The sequence below is a fragment of the Meles meles genome, chromosome 9 (assembly GCF_922984935.1).
Source record: "Meles meles chromosome 9, mMelMel3.1 paternal haplotype, whole genome shotgun sequence".
NCBI classification, from domain to species: domain Eukaryota; kingdom Metazoa; phylum Chordata; class Mammalia; order Carnivora; family Mustelidae; genus Meles; species Meles meles.
The window spans coordinates 45,910,621-45,931,421 of NC_060074.1; the positions used below are offsets into that span (position 1 = coordinate 45,910,621).

At 59.5% G+C, this 20,801-nt stretch overlaps 1 protein-coding gene across 5 annotated transcripts in view; it reads right to left on the reverse strand.

The window, feature by feature from the left end:
• Nucleotides 1-20,801, reverse strand: part of HDAC4 (histone deacetylase 4) — a 290,774-nt gene that overhangs the window by 26,438 nt on the left and 243,535 nt on the right. For 4 of the 5 annotated variants that reach the window (XM_046018153.1, XM_046018155.1, XM_046018156.1 and 1 more), the window contains 8 exons: nucleotides 20,529-20,662; nucleotides 17,352-17,472; nucleotides 10,508-10,554; nucleotides 6,613-6,720; nucleotides 4,952-5,007; nucleotides 2,938-3,025; nucleotides 1,061-1,180; nucleotides 218-315 (listed from right to left, as the gene is read on the reverse strand). In XM_046018153.1, the coding sequence (XP_045874109.1) occupies nucleotides 218-315; nucleotides 1,061-1,180; nucleotides 2,938-3,025; nucleotides 4,952-5,007; nucleotides 6,613-6,720; nucleotides 10,508-10,554; nucleotides 17,352-17,472; nucleotides 20,529-20,662 (772 nt within the window). The remainder of the gene's footprint in view (nucleotides 1-217; nucleotides 316-1,060; nucleotides 1,181-2,937; nucleotides 3,026-4,951; nucleotides 5,008-6,612; nucleotides 6,721-10,507; nucleotides 10,555-17,351; nucleotides 17,473-20,528; nucleotides 20,663-20,801) is intronic. The other variant, XM_046018154.1, reaches the window with a different exon arrangement.

Here is a 20,801-nt window from a genome sequence, read left to right on the forward strand (position 1 = left end):
GTGCATCACCCCAGAGCCCATCTCTCCAAACTGCAAATGCCCATGTCTGCTGGGCACCACGAGGGGGACTGGAGCCACAGCCCCAGACGCGTCAGCGTGTGCAGGAAGAAGAGCAAGGCTGGAGAACATCAGGAAAACGGAGCAAGAGCTGGGGACGAGGCAGCGGCACTCGACTGCGTCGTCACTGCCCTGCGGGACAGAAAGCCAGGACACTCACCTGAAGGCCGCCAAGTACTCCGCATCTCCCATGGGGGGGTCAAGGCCACCAGTGAAAGCCATGTTGACATTGAAGCCCACGCCTGGTCCCGTGCCCACCTGCGTGGAAGAGAGAAACTCCCATCACGGACCCTTGTCCAGAGACCCATCAGGGCACCCGACCCTCGGGGCCCCACAGCAGAGCCCCCACGGCCTTTGGCTTGCAGACTTCCCCAGTGGAGCGTGGTCACAGAATGCGGGGCTGTCGGCCACTCGCACGTTGGGGAGCTGCCCAGCAGCGTGGGAAAATCGACAGTGGGGCCTTGCAGACACCCATGGGGGGCACCCAGAGAAATCCATGAATGAGGCTGTCCTTCTCTACTTCATTCCAAGAAGTAAGACCCAGAATCTGAGAACACCTTTCCCCTGGGTGCTGGGGCCCCTTTGTTCAGGAGGGCAGACTCTGCCAGGGGATCGGGTGTCATGGAGGAGGCTCTGAGCCCAATCCCCCCTCCCGTGTGGCCCCAGACAGGTACAGGACAGCACTGGCACCCTGCCGAGAGATGGACAAGCCCAGGGGCCCAGAGGAATGGGGGGGGGTGCCCCATGCCTACTCTCGGTCTGCCTAGATTAGAGCCAGAAATCAGGTCCAGTCTGTCTTTGAACTTTGGACAAAATAAAGGCTGTGTGCACACGCATGACGGAATACCGTCTGACCGCTGCCAGAGATGGTGTGCGGTGAGCGTGAGCAGGAGGCTGGGCTCGTGTGTGTGCAGGGCTGGGCATCCTGGTGCTCTTACCTCCCAGGCAGCCCCACCTCGGCCCCTCCGACGGGCCGGCGCACCGGTGGGCGGCCCCTGCTTACCTCATCCGGAGCCCCGCTGCCTGGAAAGAAATTCCCGTCATCATAGCGGTGGAGGGAGATGTACAGGACATTCGGGTCGCTGTAGAAGGCCTGCTGGGTCCCATTCCCGTGGTGCACATCCTATAAGAGTGGAGCAAGCTGACTCAGCACCAGCACACACTCCAGCAGGGCCTGGAGGGAGCGGGGATGAGGGGACCGAAGGAACAGGCCCCAGGTGTGTCCTAGCCGGTCTTCCTCTCCATTGGCCCCACGGCGTCCCACAGGTTCCAGCAAAGACGCTGCTGCTGCTGGTGTTTCAGGCCTCCCCAGGGGCCACGACTTTCCAGACAAAACTATCTGATCAACTTCTTACCTTACACCTGAGCTGACCACAGCTGTTCACATCCAAGCCCACGTGAGGGGGCAGCTCTGTGCCAATACCGGTGGGTGGCAGGAGGCCACGCCATGGGGCTGGGAGTGACAGGTACGCACAAAGCACGGGGGGTCCTGGGCCCCACATGCCAACAACAGACCACTTCTCTTCATCATCGTGCCCACGGGTGAAAAGCACAAAAGTGGAGCAGCTAGGCCTCCACCAGGCCCGAGGCCACGCACGGCCTGGGTCAGGGCCGGAGAGGGCCACGGGGGCAGGCAGCCACTTTGCACAGTGTGTGCACGTGAGGAGCTGCGTGTGAGCTCATGGTTTTAAACCCCGGGAACTGTCTGTCACAAACAGTATCTCTGCTCAGTGGAGAACTGGGGCAGGCCAGCCGTAAGCGAGGGGCTGTGAGAGACAGCTGATTCCACCGACCAGGAAACCAGCCCGGCTGAGAAGACACACACATGACTCTCGAGACGTGTGCTTTCCGTAACCAAGGCAGCCCTGTACGCACATGGGTTTAACGGAGCGGGGGAGTCCTAGGATCACCGACTTCCACCAGGCCACACTGTGCGCTGGGACGAGCTGCTGTGAGTCACGTGCTCATGGACTGTACTGCACTTGACGCCAGGCTCATGGGGACGAAGGTGCCGGCCCACTGAGGGCCAATGCTGGGCAGCTTTCCCTGGTGCCCCTGGGCCTCAGCCACCTCAGGGCCCCGTGCCCAGCGCCCAGCACTGGAGCTTACTGGGTATGATGGGTTGTGTGGTGTTGCCTTTCCCAAACGGAGAAGGACCCTGCAGTACGTGGGATATCCTTCCTGGGCATCTGCTTTCTTTTCCACTTGAGGCAATTATCAAATCATAAAGACTGAACTGAATAGGGAAAAAAATTAAAATGAACGCCTTTGGCGTTCATTCCCAGTGTCAGAAGCTGGAGGCCTGTTTTGGAAGTTCAGATACTAGACACAGTGTTTGTAAACTAGAGTTCACCCTCTCGGGGCAGGGGGACCGTGATAAGCAACATCACCACAGGAAAACGGGAAGGAGGCTAAGAGCATGAAGGGGTCACCAGGCTGAAGTGGGACGGCGGTTTCCACCAGGAGGGACTGAGACACACAGTGCCACATCTGGCGTGCGAGAGAGTTGCCCAGGTCCTTAGGTGGACACGTGAGGTCGTAGCTGTCACAGCTACACTCCCCCCCTCCCCCCAAGCCTCCTCTCCACAAGGTCTCACCAAGGATCCTCCTTCTTTTGCTTCTCTCAACCACAGGCCCATTTCCAGACACTTCCAGGCCTAGCTACTGGCAGGACCGGCTAATGGATGTGAGGAGGCCTCGTGACAGGTTTGAGCTTTTGTTTTCTACATTTCAGGTATTTTCTAGAAAGTTAAGGTCTTCAAATCCAATGTTGATGGAAGCAGAAAGCCCACCTCCTGTCTGCACATAGGATGCTGTCTGTGTGGGGAAGCGCGTGGGCTCCCCAATCCCCGCCCCTCTTGGGGAACAGGCCCCACTCACCCAGTCCACTATGAGGGTCTTGCTCACATCCAGCCGCTGCTGGAGAAGCTTAGCTGCGATGGCCACGGAGTTAAAGTAGCAGAAGCCCCTGCAGGTGAGCGGAGACAGAAGGAGAAGATGGGTTCTCACTGGTCTTCACATAATGTGCGGCAGAACCGTCTGCAGGCCCAGGAGAGTTCAAGACTGTCTGCTGAAGGCACGGCTCCCTCAATCGACACGACCAATTGACAGATGGGCCCCCTATGTCCCCCCACCACCCCATGTACATGCCCATGCCCCGTGGCGAGAAATCCGCTCCATGATGTACACGCGCACCCCACTCCCTGGCCCGGATCGCTGGGCAGCCGCTCGCTGACCAGCCTCCGTGGGGCGCTGCCCTCCCCAGGCGTGAGGTCACCTATCCGACCTGCTTCCTGCTTATCTGCCCGGGCACGCAGACGTGTGATGGTGAGCACACGTCGCTCCCGTGAGCAACAGCAGAGTCTTCTTCTTCCAGAGTGCAAAAGCACGCCAACAACGAGATTCCAGTAAAACCGACAATCTTCTTTTTTTCTCTTTTTTTTTTTAAATATTTTATTTATTGTACAAGTAGGCAGAGAGGCAGGCAGAGAGAGAGAGAGGAGGAAGCAGGCTCCCTGCTGAGCAGAGAGCCCGATGCGGGACTCGATCCCAGGACCCTGAGATCATGACCTGAGCTGAAGGCAGAGACTTTAACCCACTGAGCCACCCAGGCGCCCAAAACCGACAATCTTCTAACCCCGACCATTCCCTTTGCCTGAATTACTGCAGAAACAGGGAAACCTGGGTGGTTTTGTTTTGGGAACCCAGGCAAGCAACCTGCATGTCCCCCACAGTGGGATGACAGGCTCTGAGCTGCTGAAACCCACAGCAGCAAGGGCACGTGCATCCCAAACACCCCAAGAGCTTCCCCAACATGCTCCTCTGTGCTCCGTCTGGGTCCTTTTGGGTTCCTGCTCCAGAACATCCAACAACTTAGAATCAAATGAGAAAGCTGCCTTCAGAGGAAAGAAGCACATAGGAGCCTGTCCCTAACCGCAGGAAGGGTTCTGAGTCGTGGTGTCACCGAGCCCCAGGGTTTCTCGGGGAAGGCAGCACAGGCTAACCTACAGCTGCTCTCGGAGCTCACATGCACTCCTGCCTCGCTGGAGAGGAGAGTCCTTGCTCAAACCACGGTCCGATGCCCTCACTTCTGGATGCAGAGGACAGAGGGTTCCCGCCTGCCCGGGAGCTAAAGTCCCAGCTCCTTCGGGAATGCAGGTTCAGCCTGCAGTCCCTCAGCCTGGTTCTGGCCACTCCTGACCGGGCTCCAGAGCCCCCTTCCTGCGCTCCTGGTTTCCCAGCTGAGCTCCGTCTGCACGGTCCTTGCTTTGCCGTCTGACCCACAGCTACTCATTCCTCAGGGGAGAGCCCAGACATCACCTCTCCCACCTCCCATGGTGCCCGTCCTGCTCGCTGGACTGGTTTCACAGATCCCATAAGAAGCCACGTCTTGCCCACCTCCAGGCACCCAGGTATTTGATGCATAGCTGGTGAGGCCCAGAGTCAGGTCTCTGGGACCCTGTCCCAGGCGGGTCCTCACCTGCCAATGCCTCTCCCCGGGGCAATCTGCAGGCCACACTTGCTGCCTCGCCAGCTCCACAGGCGTGCGCACAGTAGGGCTCTCAGAATCCCACCCAGAATCAGGTCAGCCTCAGCAGTACCAGACCATAAGCAGGTCAGCTGGACGGCCACATGGAGTTTGGACAGAAAATTCTAGAACAATGATGTACCACATGAACTTGTTCTAGGGCAATTTAAGTCTCCACCCAACTTTTTATAACAGAGGGAGGGCTGAGGAGACTTCTCCAGACTGATGTTTGCAAGTTCTTGGTTCAATTAGAAAATATAACCCACAGGCTCTGGAGCCACGTTTTCACTCAAGTGTAGCCCAGCCCTTTGAGAAGGGGAATCAGAACCTGGCACCCCGGCCCGCCACGGCCGCGTGTCTACTTACATGGGTGTGCTCTCCTCCGCGTGATGTCCTGGAGGACGGACCACGGCAAAGCCATTCTGCACATGACACCAGGTGGGGGGAAACAGGGAGGAAGAGGGGTTCACGTCAGTGAGAAAATGAGCACAGAGTGGACTGCTGGCAGGTTCAAAGACACAGGCACACTCCTGCCTGCATTTGGCCTTAACGTGAGCCACAGAAAACAAGCAACCCGTTTAGTCAGAAGCAGCAGCTAGGAGGCTCTCAGAGGCTGGAGAAGCTGCCCCTCCCCAGGACCTTGAAGCCACTGATGCTTTAAAGGGCTGTCTGTAAACCGCTCTTAGCCCCTGACACGAAAATGACTTCAGTGGGCATTTCTCATCTCGCCAGCAGGAAGCTGTGTGGTCACGGTTGCCCACGGTGCCCCCAGGGCCAGCTGACCGTCGAGAACGGGCAGTGGTGCTCAGCCAGCCACAGGGCTAGCTCCGGGAGGTAGGGTGAGGGACAGGCATGTGGGGCCCTACCTTCTGTATCCACAACGTTGCAGGACCAGCCCATCCCTGTGCACAGGCCCCATACAGCAGTTCTCGGAGAGCAGGCTGCAGACCCTCGGGGGGTCCCCATGCCCCTGCGGGGGCCTGTTCTCCTAACCACCCTGACTCAGTCTGCCCTTCTCGCCAGGGTGCCAGGCAGTGCGGTGGACTGCTGGCATGGGGGAGGGGTCCAGAGTGTTTCCCCAGCACGCTTCTGCAGGGGAAATGCAGTTCTCGGGGGGAGCCTCTGATGTGGTGGGGACCGTGACTGATTTCATCGAGTCCCCGCCCGTGAACGCCTGACACCTCAAGCGAATGAAGGCGAAGGACCGGCAAGTGCGTGTGGGGTGAGTCCATGGGTGTCAACAGGGGCCAGACTTGAGCTTCCCTGTGAAGATGAGAAGCTGGGCAGACGTGCGTCCTGAGCCCCTCCTGACCCTCAGGGGACCTTCCTGGTAAGAAGTGCGCTGCTACTAACAGTCTCAAGAATCAGTGATTCCTGACACTGTAACGGGATGGGGCTGGGCTGCTGGAAGAGCTACAGAATTCATGAGCCCATATTTGCCAACGGGGAGGACGCCGTGTTGCAAACGTCTGGTGTGGACAAGAGCTCCCGTCAGCCTGCTACACCCAGTGGGCTTCACCGTGGCTGTTTCGGGGTCTACACTGCCATGTGAGGACCAGCGGTGGGGCACCAGAGAAGCATCTCCACGGTTCTTCGAGACAGTGGTGCAGATACCCTCCCTCTCCCTGTGTCAGGCCAGGTTCCTTTATGTGCCTCTGCGGAGTGACAGGCCCCAGAGACAGAGGCAGAAGCGGGTCTGGGACGGCAGCTCATCCACTCGGATGGACATTACTGTTAGTTTCCCTTTCTCGCTCTGCACGTCTACTACAGTCAGCGGCGATGACACACTCATACACAAAGTCTTCTGCGGTTTAGCAGTGGTGAGAGTGTCAGGTGTTCCCAAGACCCCACCCCCGTGAGCCGCCGCACCATCCTGTGGATGCCACAAACTTGGGGAGTGGTTCTGTGGATGTGCAGGGCCCACCTCTGCCCTGGGATAGGAGCCGTCCTCCCCATCACCGTCCCCCAGCCCGGGAAGCCCCTGGAAGGTTTCTCTCCAGGCCCAGATCTGCAGGGTGCTCACCGACCTTCAGCTCCCCCGTGGCCACCTTGAAGACCAGCTCGAGCACGCAGCCCACGGCCAGCCGGGCCGCCCCCGACGAGTGCACCTCGTTCCATATCGTGTCGCTGTCCACCTGCCGAGACACGGGTCCTGTCTGAGGCAGCATTGCAGCTGCCATCCCTGCCCCCACTCCCTTGGGGGCCGCATAGTCGGGGGCTCGCCAAGCCCACGCGCTCCACCTCTGAGATCTCAGCACGCTGGTGGCGCCACACGCCCACCTCACATTAGGGCATGCTTCGTTTGAAAATAGGCCAAAAATGACTAAATAGGGAAAGAACCCTAAACGCAGCAGGAATGAGACATGCGCGACTCCACTCCTTGCTGAGGGCTCCCTGCTGTCCTTGCAATGGCGTCATGGTCGCCAAGCCCCTTGTTTGTCTGGTTTCGCGGTGAGCACAGGGAGCACTCCTCTCTGCAGAGGGAAATGCAAGCAGAGTGGGAATGGGGCCTCCCCGCAGGACGGCTGGACTTCACGCTGACTCTAAAAGGCCGCTCCCGCTGTGGGACGAGCGTGCCGGCGACAAGAGTGGGACAGACGCGGGGGAACTGGCCCTCTGGGGCCCTCTTAGGGGGCCGCTCGACCTCAGACTGAGAGATGTGTGTGGCACAAACACGCCAGGTAATTTCTGTTTGTGTTTTGGTATATTTGTTTACTTAGGCGCATTAGATTTCTTTTAGAGCTCTGGTTACTGTGGATGTTAAGGACCGAGAAACTTCAGCAGGCGGTTCTGCAAGTCAGCGGGGGCAGGACTGGAGGGTCCATACAAAGCACGCCACCCCGGGTATCAGGTCAAGGGCACCCGGGCACCACCTCCCACTATGGGGAGGCTTGGCCAGGCTCACGTGCCCTTTGTGGGGACGCACCCAGCCCAGCGAAGGTTCCGAGAGGCCATGTGTTCACAGGCTAGTTGCCTGTAACACGGAGTCCGCCAAGTCTATGTGAGAACCCCTCCTTCCCAAATCAACATCCTCTGGGCACTGAACGCTCTGGGATGACAGGGACCAGGCAGCCCCATGCAGAGGTGACGCAGCCAAGCCTGTGTCTGCACAGGTCCGTCCAGAAGCCCATGGGCCCCTGCCCACCTGGCAGAGACATGGGTCATTATGCGGGGCGGACGGATTTCCTGCAGTGAATGCTTGAAGCCTCATCTTCAAAGCAAGTTGACTGAAAATACATTTATGAGGGGTTCAAGCCATTTCCGGAGGAGCGGTACTCTGTGAACGCTAGCTATTCTTTTCAATGACCAAACCTCTGTGTTCTTTAAATAGCTTCCAAATGTCCAAAGATTGCTCTGCACTTTGCCGACTCTCCCCAGCATTAATATTCAACTTTCAAAGCCTGGCTTCTCGTGTAATACACTGGACTGCTATTCACGGAAGTAGCCATTCAAACACGACTGTCCTGGGCCAGCTAATTCAGCTGCAGAACCCGCTTGGTAACTTCGAAGGTGACAGTCCTTGGGCAGGAGTGGCAGGTAGGGCGGGGGTCCCACCAGCTGCTGCGCCTTCCAAGAGGGTGAGGACGTTTGGGGCAGGCCGACGAGAGGCTGTGCCCCTGAGGACTGAAGGCAGTTTACATGAACCTACCCGGATAATTTCTCCCTAGAACGTGAGGATTTTGGGAGGGAGGCTGGATACTCTTCACATGCTTTGATGGCTCTCTGTGCTTGACTCCACGGCAGAAAGGGCCCCACGATGTCCTGCCTAGAGTGCGGGACTGGGTCCCAGGCTGTCACTGTCCTCAGAGAACCCATCAAGACATCCCGAGGCTCCAGGGCTGGAGTCCTCCAGCGGCTGGCCACCGGCTCCCTGCTGGCCCAGCCCAGGATGGCCGGGGTATAGCCCTGAGTGCCAGGGGCATGAGGCTCTGAGAGGGCCACAGTGGCAGTACGATCGGGCCCTAACGCAGGAGCAGCAACCAGAGGAAAGAGCAAAGGCCAGCTCCACGCTTTCCCACAGCAACGCTAGGAACAGGAGGAGGAAATACGGAGGCCGGAGGCCGCTTCTGTAGATATTTACAAGGGCTGCAACTGGAGAGGCCAATTCTGGGCATATCATGGCCCCCAGGGAGGCACAGAGCTGGGGGCACAGCCCCAGGGCACCCAGGGCCAGCAAAAGGCCACACCCCTGGCAGGGAGGGGAATCCAACCACACCAAGTCCCCTATAGGGGAAACTAGGGACCTTGAGGAGGTGAGCAAAGAGGAAGTTTCTTTTATTTGCTTTGAAAAAAAGTTATAGGGATCCAAAGCCTCTCCTTAGCTCAGTTACAGAGAAAACGACATCCCAAACCTGAAATGCTAAATCAAAGTAACTTCCAGGAAAAGCGGAACAGCCTCTCCATCCAGGTCACTACCCAGAGTGCCCATGCTCCCAACCACACTTTGGCTCCTGGGCTCTACTTTGCTTTCCTGACCCCCCCCGGGGCGCCCCCACATGGGGGACATGGTACGCCCCCATGAGCACTGTGCTTCTCCACCCTCCCCATACAGGTAATGATGGAAAACCACTGCGAGAGGACCGTCCCTGAAACACGCTGCGGCTCACACGGTCCACTCATTCATTCGCCCAGCTGGCCTTGGTGGGATGTCCCACCATCTCCCTGCTCTGGAACACGTCTGCGCCTGGATGTGAAGGTGGGTGTGGGTCAGTCTGCTGGCGGGGGGGGGTGGCTGGGCCCCGGACTCACGCTGCGGGTGGGGTGGGGGGGCTGCCTGGCTCCGGGCCCTGGGCCTGACTGTAGCTTTCATTTGCAAATTATAAATCCTGCCTTGCCCAGCACACTGGCTGCAGGGCAGCCGAATCCAAGCCTTTTCAAGTCTGGCCAAAAATTTGCCCCGAATTAAGAGATTGCAGCCTACTTACAATACAAAATAAAATAACTCTAGGGGGCTTGGTGGCAGTATGAGTAAATGCCGTTTGTTCTCTTTCTGACGGGATAATTTTCAAAGCAGCGAGTTTTGTAGAGACTCAGGAAGAAAACAATTTTGTTTCATTTCCATAACAGAATCCAGACCTCGAGCTTCACCCCGCCATCTGTAATTAGGCACGCGCTATGCCGCTGCACAGCCCCGACCCAGGCGGCCTCGCGGTCCGCGCCGTCTGTCCTGCCTTGCCTCTGTGGCTGGCCGCACCCTTGCCTGCGCCACAGAACTTCGAAGAACAGGTCCTAGGGCCTGCTCTGGTCCCTCTCCCTTAACAAGGAACTCTGGCTAGGGCCGCCTGACCTTGGCTGTGCCCCAGCAGGGGTGGATGCCCAGCCTGGAGCATCCTTCCCAGGTCGGCGCCCACAACTGAGTCAGGGAAAGCCGGGTGCAGGACACCGGTTCTCCTAAGGGTCTGCCTGAGCAGGTCTGCTTAAGGGCATCACTGCTCGTGGAAAAGCAGCAGGCTCAGCCTGCTGAGCAGCTCTGCACACTGCACGTGGCCCGTACGCACTGTGCCCCCATGTCCTAAGCTTCAGCGGGGGCTTTGGGCCGGCAGGGTTGGGGGGTGTGGGCTGGGACCACCCACCCCCTTGCTCTACTGCATGACAGACCCCCGGACTGAGCGACGGGCAGGCTATTTCTCCGTAGGTGAGGAGGGGACCCCACACACCAGATCCCGTTTCCCGAAGTGAGCGTGGGGTCCGGACGACCTTCCTGGAGGACAGTGCCCAGGTCCAGCCCCCGAGATGCTCCCAGGCTCCCAGGCCTTTGAAGCTACACGTGGGAGCGTGGGGCAGCCCCGCCTGCCAGACCCTGTTTATGGAAAACACCTGGCAGCAATTATCCACTCGTCGGAAAACAGGGCAGCGATTTCTGTGGCCACTGGGACCCCGAGAACAAACAGGACGTTATTTACACATTAAAGAAATACTTACCCCGACACCACCGCAGGGCAGCCTGACGAACACGGACGTTAGCGAGCCTGCAGGGAGAAGTACAGCCAAGGTCAGGAGGGCATGGTCACAGGCGCCCCGCTTCCACGGAGCACAGCATGGGCTCTGGAAACGGGGTGCCCACGCAGCGCTTACGGACCATGTATCCACGGACCGAGGGGCAAACTGGTTCCAAGGGTACCAATGCATCACTGTGTGGTCGGCTCCAGGGGCCGCGCAGAATGGCTCGGGCAGAGAGGAACAGCCCCTGTGGAGAGACCTGGAATTCTCCATGGCCGCAGCACTCCTCCGAGGCATGGGCCCCAGAGGTGGGCCTCTCCTTCCAGCCAGAGCTCACATACATTCCTTGGAATAACCCGAAAGGCTGCGTCCCCAGCACATCTCGCTAACAAAAGTGACCTTGGCTCCTCAGGGAGTGGGCCCACTGGCCCTGACGCTCCCGGCTTTCGAGGCTCCGGTGCCCTTCAGACACCGAGGGCACTCTCGGGGATGTGAAGAGTGACAGCCCCTCCCCGTTTATAAACATTCTGGGTCCACCTGGATGGTACAAAGCTAAGAAACCATGTTGGAGCTGGCCATCCAGGAGCCCTTCCCCAGCCTGAGAGACATAGGGGCAAGTCCTCTCTCCCAAAGGGCTCAGCCCTGTGCCTTGGGGACAAAAACACGGACTGTCCTCTTCCTCAATGTGACTCTGTGCTGGCTGACAACAGGGGAGAGTCCCCCCTCCCCCCAAGGGTGATGCTCTGGCTTGTGTGGCTACTGCCCCGCCAGGGCTGATCCGGGAGGGCGTCTCTGCTGCCTGGCTACCCCCTGCTCCCCACACCTTGCCCCGTGGCCCCAGGCCTCTCCAGGCAAGTTCCTCAAGCCAGCTTCGGACTCTGCGTGCTCACTGGGGGGAGGCCTACTCCCAGCACCTTCTGCCTGATCCAGACCGGCTCCTGCTCTCGATGCTCAGGAATCCCACTGCTGGGGCCCAGGAAGAAAAGAGGTCTTGGGTCCCAGGACCCGGTCTGTGCCTACCTCATCCCAACTCTTGACAGGGACCACACCAGGCTCCAGGCCACCAGGGGCCATGTCGCGCACCAGGCTCTGGCATGCACCCTCCCGCAGCTCCTGTGATGCTCGCACTCACTGGGGCCACCCCTCCCCCACTGCCTCTGAACAGCCCTCACGCTGCTTCTCCCTGCGCCGCCCACCCCCCAGCCCTCCTCCATGCCATGTCTGGCTGACGGTCACGGCCTGGATCCATGACTCCCACTGCCACGTGCTCACGTCAAATGCCGAGCCCTCATGTTCACAGCTAGCCCATGGACGGCGATACAGAGAGCTCTGTGCGGATGGGGGGCTGGCTGGGCAGCAGGCAGAATGCTGAGGAGGGCAGCCCCCGAGGGGCTGGCCCAGTTCTAACCATGACCCTCTGCAGGGAGCCAACAGGAGGGAGAATACGGGCTGGGGGGCAGGCCCGGGGCAGGAGAGGGCACAGCTGCCAAGCTGCTGATGGTCCTGCTTTGTCCCGTGTCCTGTAAGGGGCCTGACAACCTAGGACATTGACTGAACCCGGTGAGCAGCCCTGACAGGCCCAGCCTTGCAAACGTCCATGGCCCCACATGGGCCCTGGCACCGGGGCTGGTCTCATGACCGGTTCTTCTTGTGTCACGGACTTTCCCGACACGGGAACGTGGCACTTTCTCCCAGGTAACTCCCAGGTCCGTGAGGAGGACTTCAGACACATCTGCATGCCCAAGACCAACGGAAAAGAGCTTCTGCGAAGACACTGGAGTTCTATTTTTTTGAAATTAGAGTCAATACTGTCTACATAACGTGAATCATCTAGATGCTTGACTTGGCTCATTATCGAGCAACCAAAGATCAAAACAGTGAGGAAAGGTGGGTTCTCAGGCACCCCCAGGCGGGCGGTAAGCAGGGAGCTCTACACGGAGCAGTTCTAGAAACAGCTCCTGAGGCCCGTGGCCACTCTCAGCGCAGCTCCTCTCTGGCCTCCTGGGCTTTGGGACCTAGGTGAGGCCACATGTGTCCAGAAAGAGGTGGCGGCTGAGGCATGAAGGGCCACCGTGCTTTTCCCATCATGGCAGCTGCTGACAGGCGTGCTGGGAGGCCCGTGGGTGTAGGGAGGTCACTGGTGTTTCCTCATGTCACAGGGCTCTTCTCTCAACCCTTCTGAGGATCGCCAGGCACCACTCAGCCACCTGACCAGGCCCGGATTCCAGGTGACTGCCATCAGGAGACACACCCAGACCCCAGGGAACCGTGAAGGCTGGGCCTCACACACCTCTGGTGCGTGCAGTCCTTGTCAGCCCAGCCATGCCGAGTGGCATGACCTCAGTGACCACGCAGACCTTCTCGCTAACTGCTTAGAAATTTGTGGATTCCACGAAAACAGGAGGGCAACTCAAACAGCAATGTTCAAATGCCCTATTATGGTTGTTAGCAACGCCTGAGATCATCGCCAACTTTACTATGTCTGGACCAGATGGTAGAACTCCTGGTTAGGACAATGTTCAAACATTTAAAAACCAGTCTCAGGGCGAGAGAAGGTAACCGGTTAGGTGTCCTTGCAGCCACGGGAATGGGGTTTTAAACAGTGGTTAGTAGAAAAGAAAGAGGAAACAATGATTTCGGATATCCTTGCTGTAAACCACATAAACATACGTGTTCTTCACAACAGTGAAATGAACATGAAATACACTCCAAGGCTGTTTCCGGGTCAGGGTAGAAATAGGGATGAGAACGATGGGAAGACACTTCGGCACAGTGGCCAGAAACAGGAGAGGGGGCTTCAGGGACCAGTGATGTCGGCCTGACCTGAGAAGGGGCAACCCTGTCACTAACCCGGGCCCAGGAGGGGCCGATGAAGTCAGCTGCTAGGAAAGCTCTGGGCCCTACCTGCCTCACACTTTCCTGAAGGCCCCATGGGCGCTTTTCTCTTGTTCCTCATCATCTGTCTTGAACCCAGTTTGAAACTAGCTCTGAGACCCATTCCGTTCTCCTGCTGGTGCGCTCGAGCCTGCCTCTCCCAGCAACATGGAAATGGGTTATCCTCTCTCCAGCTGACTTCTCAAGTTCAGAGGACACGGGGGCAAAAGGCCTCTTGGGGGCGGCTGGAGCGCCACGCAGCCTCCGACACAGACACAGGAGGAAGGCGGGAACTGAAGAGAGCCCCACCACTTAGAATGGAGGTGGGCCACGGAGGCTGCACAGTGTGCTTGGGACAGAGCCCACGCCAGTGCCTTGGTGACAGCGGACACTGCTCTTGGCCGTGAGGCCACCTGGCCAGGTCCTGGTGACCCTCAGGTTGGGGCTTCCTGGTTCTGTGCCTTGGCAGCACTGATGACACCACGGGGCCCGGAGGCTCCTCTCCCATGCTGGAGAACCCTCCAGGCAGCCGACATGCAGCCCTGGCAGGAGTGGCGTTTCCTGACGGGTCCTACAGGACTCTGGGGACCGGGCATCCTGCACCCAGCCTCCTGGCTCAGCTCTGCCTGAGGCTGCTTACCTTCTCCCCCCGTCCATGTCCTTAAAGGCTCCTTTCTGAAACCGTCTGGCCCCCGGTCGGAGGGCCCTTCCTCTGGGCCCAGCTGGCACCCATCTCATTTCTGGACATTTTCTGCCAGGTTCCCACCTCTTCGGCCCATTACCCCCAGGCCCTCTACCAGCCACTAGCCATCTGGTAGCTATGGCCCCATTCTTGAATCTCCCCACCCTCTAAGTCCTCCTCCATGACGGCTGGGGTGAGGGCCCTGGGCAACCCCTCCCCAGTCCCGTCGTAGCTGCCGTTTTGGGGGCATGCTGCAATCCACACGGTAAAAACCCGGGGCCTAAGGCACAGAACACACCAGTCTACCTGTGTCCACAGGGAGTTGGGACCTATCTCCTGCCTCTGGCCAGCTGTCCTCACACTTTTCCTTATGGTTTTATCTCTGGTGTTGTACCCTAAACAACGGCTGGGCTTTGCAAAACCTAGTAGTGAGCACAAATCCTACTGTGTGAGCGGAGAACAAAAGTGTCTCTGGGAGGCGATGGGTCCCACGACAGGACAGGTTGGAGGGGGTCTCCGGCTCACACTCTGGGTGGGCTACAGACCAGATCTGCAACGTGGCCAGAGTGGTGAGTGGCTCTGTATGTTCTTCTGAGCACTTGGTCTCAGCCCCACTTTCAGGGATGGAGGTCTTGGGTGCCAGCAGTGAGCCCCCAGCCAGTGCATGTGGCAGGGCCTGGAAGGAGCAGGAGGAAGCCTGGAGAGCCGGGCACAGGCCCGCAGGTGGGCCCTCAGCCACACTGCTCCGGGCGCTTCCACGTGGGGAACAGGGCTGCCTCCTGGACCTGCCTTTGCCATACCAGGGGGCCTGGCTTCCGTGACCACCATGCAAAGCTCCCCCACTGCCCTTCTGATGCCCACTGCGGGGCGGGGGGGGGGGCATTACAAGGTGGGACACAGTCAGATCAATGAAGGTACGGCCTTTGGGATGGAGTCGGCGCCTTATCAAAGGACCCCACCAGGCTCCCTCCCCTCAGTCCCCAGGGAGGACAAAGCGATCTAGAAGAGCCTCCACCCACCAGGCGGCACTCCGACCCCAGACTTCCAGCTGCCAGGACTGTGAGCAACAGATTCCCGCCGTGGATAAGCCTCTGTCAGCGCGGTCGGTCATGGCAGCCCAACAGACGCGGCAGGGCTCGCTCTACAGCCCGTGGCCTAGCGTGCACCCTCTGAGCCTCCCTCCACACTGGTGCGGTATGTCCTCTGGGAGCCCAGGGCAAGGATGTCCGAGGGCACGGCTCCTGCTCTTCCTCGCCCTTCCTGGCTGGGCCATAGCTTCAGGCCGGGACGAGTCTCTGCACAGCACTGGTGGGGCATTCCCCTGGAAGCTGGCGCACCTCACCAGGTCCCCGCTGTTCCAAGTCTGTCCCTTCTGCTCCTCGGAGGGTGGGGCGGCACGGCTCACCTGGTGGTTCTGGGGCCGGCTCCGAATGGCTCCAAGATGTTCTCTTCCCTTCCTCTCGGTTTCCCTGGGAGCCCCTGAGCACCAGGAACGCTCCTTTATTCTCTTCCTCCCGTGTTCCAGGGGACTGATTGCATCTACTCCAGCCTGGGACTCTAGTCCCTCAACGGTGTCTGATGGGACTTTCTTTAGCACTCTGGGTCTCCTCCCTCCTCTTGTCCACGTTACGTGGCCGTGGTGGCTCTTCTCTTTCAGGGTAGTGAGACAGTTCTGGTTTCCTCTGGTATCTTCCATCTTGCCCAGAAGTCTGTCCTCGGAGCTGCCCTGTTTCAGACTCACTCTGCCCCCAGAAGCGCTTTGCCAGGCATGGATAATCCTCAGGCATCTGTTTCTCAGGTGGAGGCCTAGAAGCCGCTGGGAGTTCCAGGCACACAGGGGGCTTCTGAACTGTTGGTTCCCTTCTGAACTGTGGGTTCCCTCCCGCTTCCCTTCCCTGCTGGGCATCCTTACGTCAGCTTCTGCTAGACTGGTCACGCTCTGAAGTGAGGGTCTGGATTGTCTTCCAGAGGGCAGGGTCTGCACGAGGGGAGCCCAGCAGGGAAGGGAAGCAGGTGGCGGGCTGGTGCCTTGCCCTGCTCTGCTCCTGACATCCATTCTGGCCAGGGAGCCCTGTGCCCTGTCTGTCCAGGGTGTGGGAGGGCATGTCTCTCAGGACCTCTGGCCCAGCCCCTGGTCTGACCGCTCCCTACCCTCCAGTCTTGGCCCAGGGTCTCTGCGGTGGCCAGCCCCAGCCATCTGAGTCTGTGGGTGCCGTCGGTGGTTTCTGTCTGCAGTGCTGAAGGGCACTTTGCTGTCCACCTGCTCTCTCTCTAGCCTCCAGGCTCTCCTGCCACTAGGGCCACTCCCATCGACCAGAGCAAGTGGTGATGTCTTTCAACAGCTTTCAAAAGCCTGGTTACTACAGGGCAGTGGGGCTGGGAAGCAGCACGACGGGCCACTCGAGGACAGAACCCACAGGTCTCCTTCCAGCCACCACCTCCACGCTCTCCATGGACAAGGGCCACTGCCACTGTGTTGGGCAGCTCTGTGCTGATGGGATTTCCAGTACAGAGATGAGCTCCCTGTGGCAGCGTACGGTGACAGAAGGAGTGAAAGAGGGAATGAACGAGTGAATGCACACCCGTGTGAAGGGGCCCATGCACACAGTGGGATCCACCACACACAGCTTGAGTGGAGCCCCCAGAGACACCGGAGAAGGACCGGCCCCCCACGTACCTGCAGGTTCAAGGTGGCTAGGAGGTAAGGGCGAGAAGTGCCAGGGAAGGGCCGTGAGCGGGTGGGGGTCTGTGCCCAGGTGCCCAGGGGGCCTGGAGGCTCCCGAGCCGTGCTGCTGAGACTCCCGCCGCCCCGCCAGCAGCAGATGCCCGTCGGCAAGTCTCAGCTGCCAGGAGGCCCTGCCAGCCAGCACAGAGTCCCAGACCCTGCAGAGAGCTGTCTCCAGGCTGGCCCTCTCCTCTTCCAGATCCAGGTTCACGGCAAGCCCCGAGCTCAAGTACCCCTCCCCCCATCGGCCTTGGGTCGTGACACTGTTACCGGACGTTCTGCAAAACCACTGGTTCTCACCCTGTTTCTAGAGCACATGGCGGAGCTGGGCATGAAAGCAGCCGGCCCGGGAAAGGCTGCCACTGGGACCCTCCTCCAGCCCACAGCTCGGTACCTGGTGTGGGCGCCTCGAGGAGGGCCGTCCCTGCCACCGCTGTGGCCACTACAGCCGCCACTGCCGCCACCGGGGGTCACGGACGGGACTGGTGGGCGTGGGGCTGGAAACACCACCTTGGGTGGTAAAGGTAAAGAAGGACTTGAAATACCTAGAAGTTTCTTACTGTCCAGTTTCTGCCTGTTGAGGGGGTTTGTGCCGTAGAGCAGGGCATGCGTCTCCGAGTGCACCGTCTGCAGCTCCTCCAACGTGGCCTTCCGTCCGCGGATGCACTGTGGGGACAGACAAGAGTGGGTGTGCACGTTCCCTGCGCCTTAGGGGACCACGGTCAGCGGAAAGCCCTTCCTGCGAGAACCGTCACCCCAAAGGAAACTGCATCTGATACATACACGGGCGCAAAACTATTTGGTTCTTGCAAGATAAAAAGTAAACAGCATCCAACACATTGAAAAAATATTCTGAAGATGTTCTAGAGATTTACACTTTAATTATTACTTGGAAAAACAGATTTCGACAGATAATTCCAGCCCCCAATGCTTTCACCTTCCCTGTCACCCAAATGATCAGGCATCAATTTGCCACTTTGCTTTCCAGCTGCTGGGGTCTGCTCTTTGATTGGGTGGGGGGCCTGCTGCCCGTGGCGGGGGGCTGCTCTCTCCATGCCCATGGGCACACAGCCAGGCCTGCATGCCCCCAAGTCCTGGGAACAAGCCCCTTGCTGCGATCTGCCCTGGGCCTGAAGTCAGCGAATTTAGCTCTTCATTTGCATGTCTGTCCACTTTTTCCCTTGCTTTGGGGAGGCCTCACATCGAGGCCGCACAGTGATTTCCACATTTCCCCAGAAATTAACATAAAATCTATTTGTTAGTTGGGCTCTGCTTATTTAAACTTTTAAAGAGAAGGTGGTTTATGGCACAAGATTAAAGCTAACAGTTCACGCTGACATGACTTTCTAAGGGCAACAGTCACATGGGAGTCGCCTATGTGACCGTGGAGGCCCTGCTGTTGGTGGTCCGGGGGCTGCTCTTACTCCCTGCTACCTTGCGGAGGACCTGGAACTGCTCACAGGTGACAGCTTTCCAGGGGACGCCCATGGATACAGAAGAAATGAGAGCAGAGGGAGAAGCTGTAGGGTGGCTGTGGCTGGGTGTCTGCCAACCTGGCCTCCTGGCGTGGACAGGGCTGTGAGCTCCATGCCCTCCATGGCCACGCTCGGCCCAATGCAGTAGCATGGGGAGGGGAGCCAGGCCCGGGAGCTCCCACACCCATCCGCCAGGTCAAGAGGCACGGAGGCCTGGACCTTCCCGCGGCCAGTCCCGCTAACCTCTCTGTGGTCAGGGCCAATTCCTGCCACCACGTCCAGCACCCAGGCCCTGTACTTGGCCACCTTGGGGCCCACATGGGAGCCTCATGGTGGCAGGGACACCCCATTCCCTCAGGCGGAGTGAAGTGGGAGGCGCACCCTGAGGTCAGCGTCCCCGCCCATTGAGGGCAGCTGGCTCTGTACCCCTGGGGTACCACAGGGAAGCTGCACGAGTTACCCAGGCCTCTTCCCCACCATCCTGCTGACTCAGGTCTGACCCCACGTCCAGCAGACCCCTCTCCTCCTCGATGTCCTGGTTCATAGGTCCGAGGATCCCCCACAGCCCCTGGCCAGGGAGCGGGCGGCACTTCCCGCCTTGGGGGCCCAGGAGCGCAGAGGGATCCGAGGGTCTCATTCTCCCTAGGTGTGCTATTTCATCCTCTCAATCCTGTTCGTGTCTGTTCTTCTGGACGGAGAAGCTCTCTGAGAGGCCCCTAGGCCGAGAGGCCCCTTCTGGGAGGGGACAGAGGGGAAAGAGCAGGTCATGGGCAGAGGGTGGGGGGGAGTTCTGAAGGCAGGGCAGGGCCCTGGGTTGGTCCTGGGTGGCACAAGGCAAGAAGGACACCAGGGCACTGTAGATTTCCTCCTAGGGGTGTCCGCCAGGGCAATGCTGCCCCCCAGTGGCGCAGCCTCTGGCAAGACCCCAGAGCAGGGGCCCTCCTCCACTCCTCGCCAGCCCCATGGGGTCCTGTCTGCCCCAGAGGGCACTGTAGGGCAAGACGGTGGACCCAGGTTCCAGGCCCCTGCCCCCTTCGAAAATCGCACATCACCACAGAACCGGTGAAGATGGGGCCACGGGAACCACAATGACTTAAATTACCCAGTATCTCAGCTTCTGTCTCCCACACGTGCCCACTTGGGCCCTGGTCCAGGTAGGGCCGGGGGTTTTAACCAGTGGGCGTGGACAGTGTTCACCAGCTGTGGGACTCTAGCTTTCCTGGGTTGCTGTGTGAGCCAGCCCACGTCGGCCCCCGTCCCATCCCTGAGCCCATGTCAGGCGCATGGGGGAGGCCGGCCGCCGATGACCGGCAGAGCTTGTAGGAGGTGGGTGCCACCAGGCCCCTCGCCAGAGAAGGGCTTGTCCTGGAACCTGGGGCCCCCACTCTTCAAGCACACGCTACTGGCAGGGCCTGCCGTCTACGGAGCACGGTGTGCCTCATTACAGCCGTGCCACTGGCCAAGAGCTGTTGGGTCGCTCTGTGGAAACGCTGCCCTGCCCCCCAGGACCAAGGGACCTCAGAACACTGCTCAGGGTGGGGGTCTTCCTGCCTTTTCGGGCTGGGGTGCCACTGCAGCCAAATACACGGCTGAGTGAGTTCCAGACCCCAGCCCTCCTTGTGCCGAAGGTGGTGGTGCCACCATTGCTGGACCACAGGGAGATGGAGGACCAGCCAGAACCTTCTCACCGGGCTCAGAGGGTGCTATGTGCACAGGCTGACATCCAGCCACACTCTGCTTCCCTCACTGCCTGCCGCCGTGGAGGGCCCTGACTTTGGGAGAGGCCCTCAGGGGCCCGAGGTTCTTCCTACGTCCTCCAAGCAGCTTTTGGAAATAGGGAAGGGAACATTCCACGAAAGCCAACAGGCCAGACTTCCCGTGGGCCTCCAGATGTTGCCCTTGTGTCAGTGGTCTGCCAGCAGCTGGGCCTGCACCCCAGGCACCAAAGGGGAGCACGGTCAAGAAAGGGGGACCAGTCACCGTGTGATTCAGAAAGTGGGCAAAGGGCAGAAACAGCTAACAGCATACGGAAGGGGGCAGGAGGATAGGAGGCAAGAGGACAGGGGGCAAGAGGACAGGGGGACAGGAGGATGGGGGCGGCAGGACAGAGGCTGGGAAGAGGGGAGCCGGGCACTGTAGGCTAACAGCCCTGGGCTCTGTGGGTCCCCCTGCACGTGCCCAACATCGTGGAGGCTATGTGGCCTCCTCCAGCCCAGAGCCCCACAAGCCTGCAGGGGCCAGGCTTACCTCACATTTGCCCCGGAGACCAGTCTCCTGCAGCCGAGACCAGATGCTCTGGATCCTCCCAGCATGCTCAGGGTGGCTGGTGGTGCTCCCGCACGCGCACTGGTGCTTCAGCATCAGCGTGTCGTACACGAGGCCTGCAGCAGACAGCGTGGCAGCCATGGTCAGAGGGGCTGGCAGGGGTCCTTGGCTGCCACCTACATGCCCCCAGAAAGCGGCCCGGAGAGACAAACCACTACGTCCCTAGGAGCAAGAGAGCAGCCTTTGGTGCACTAG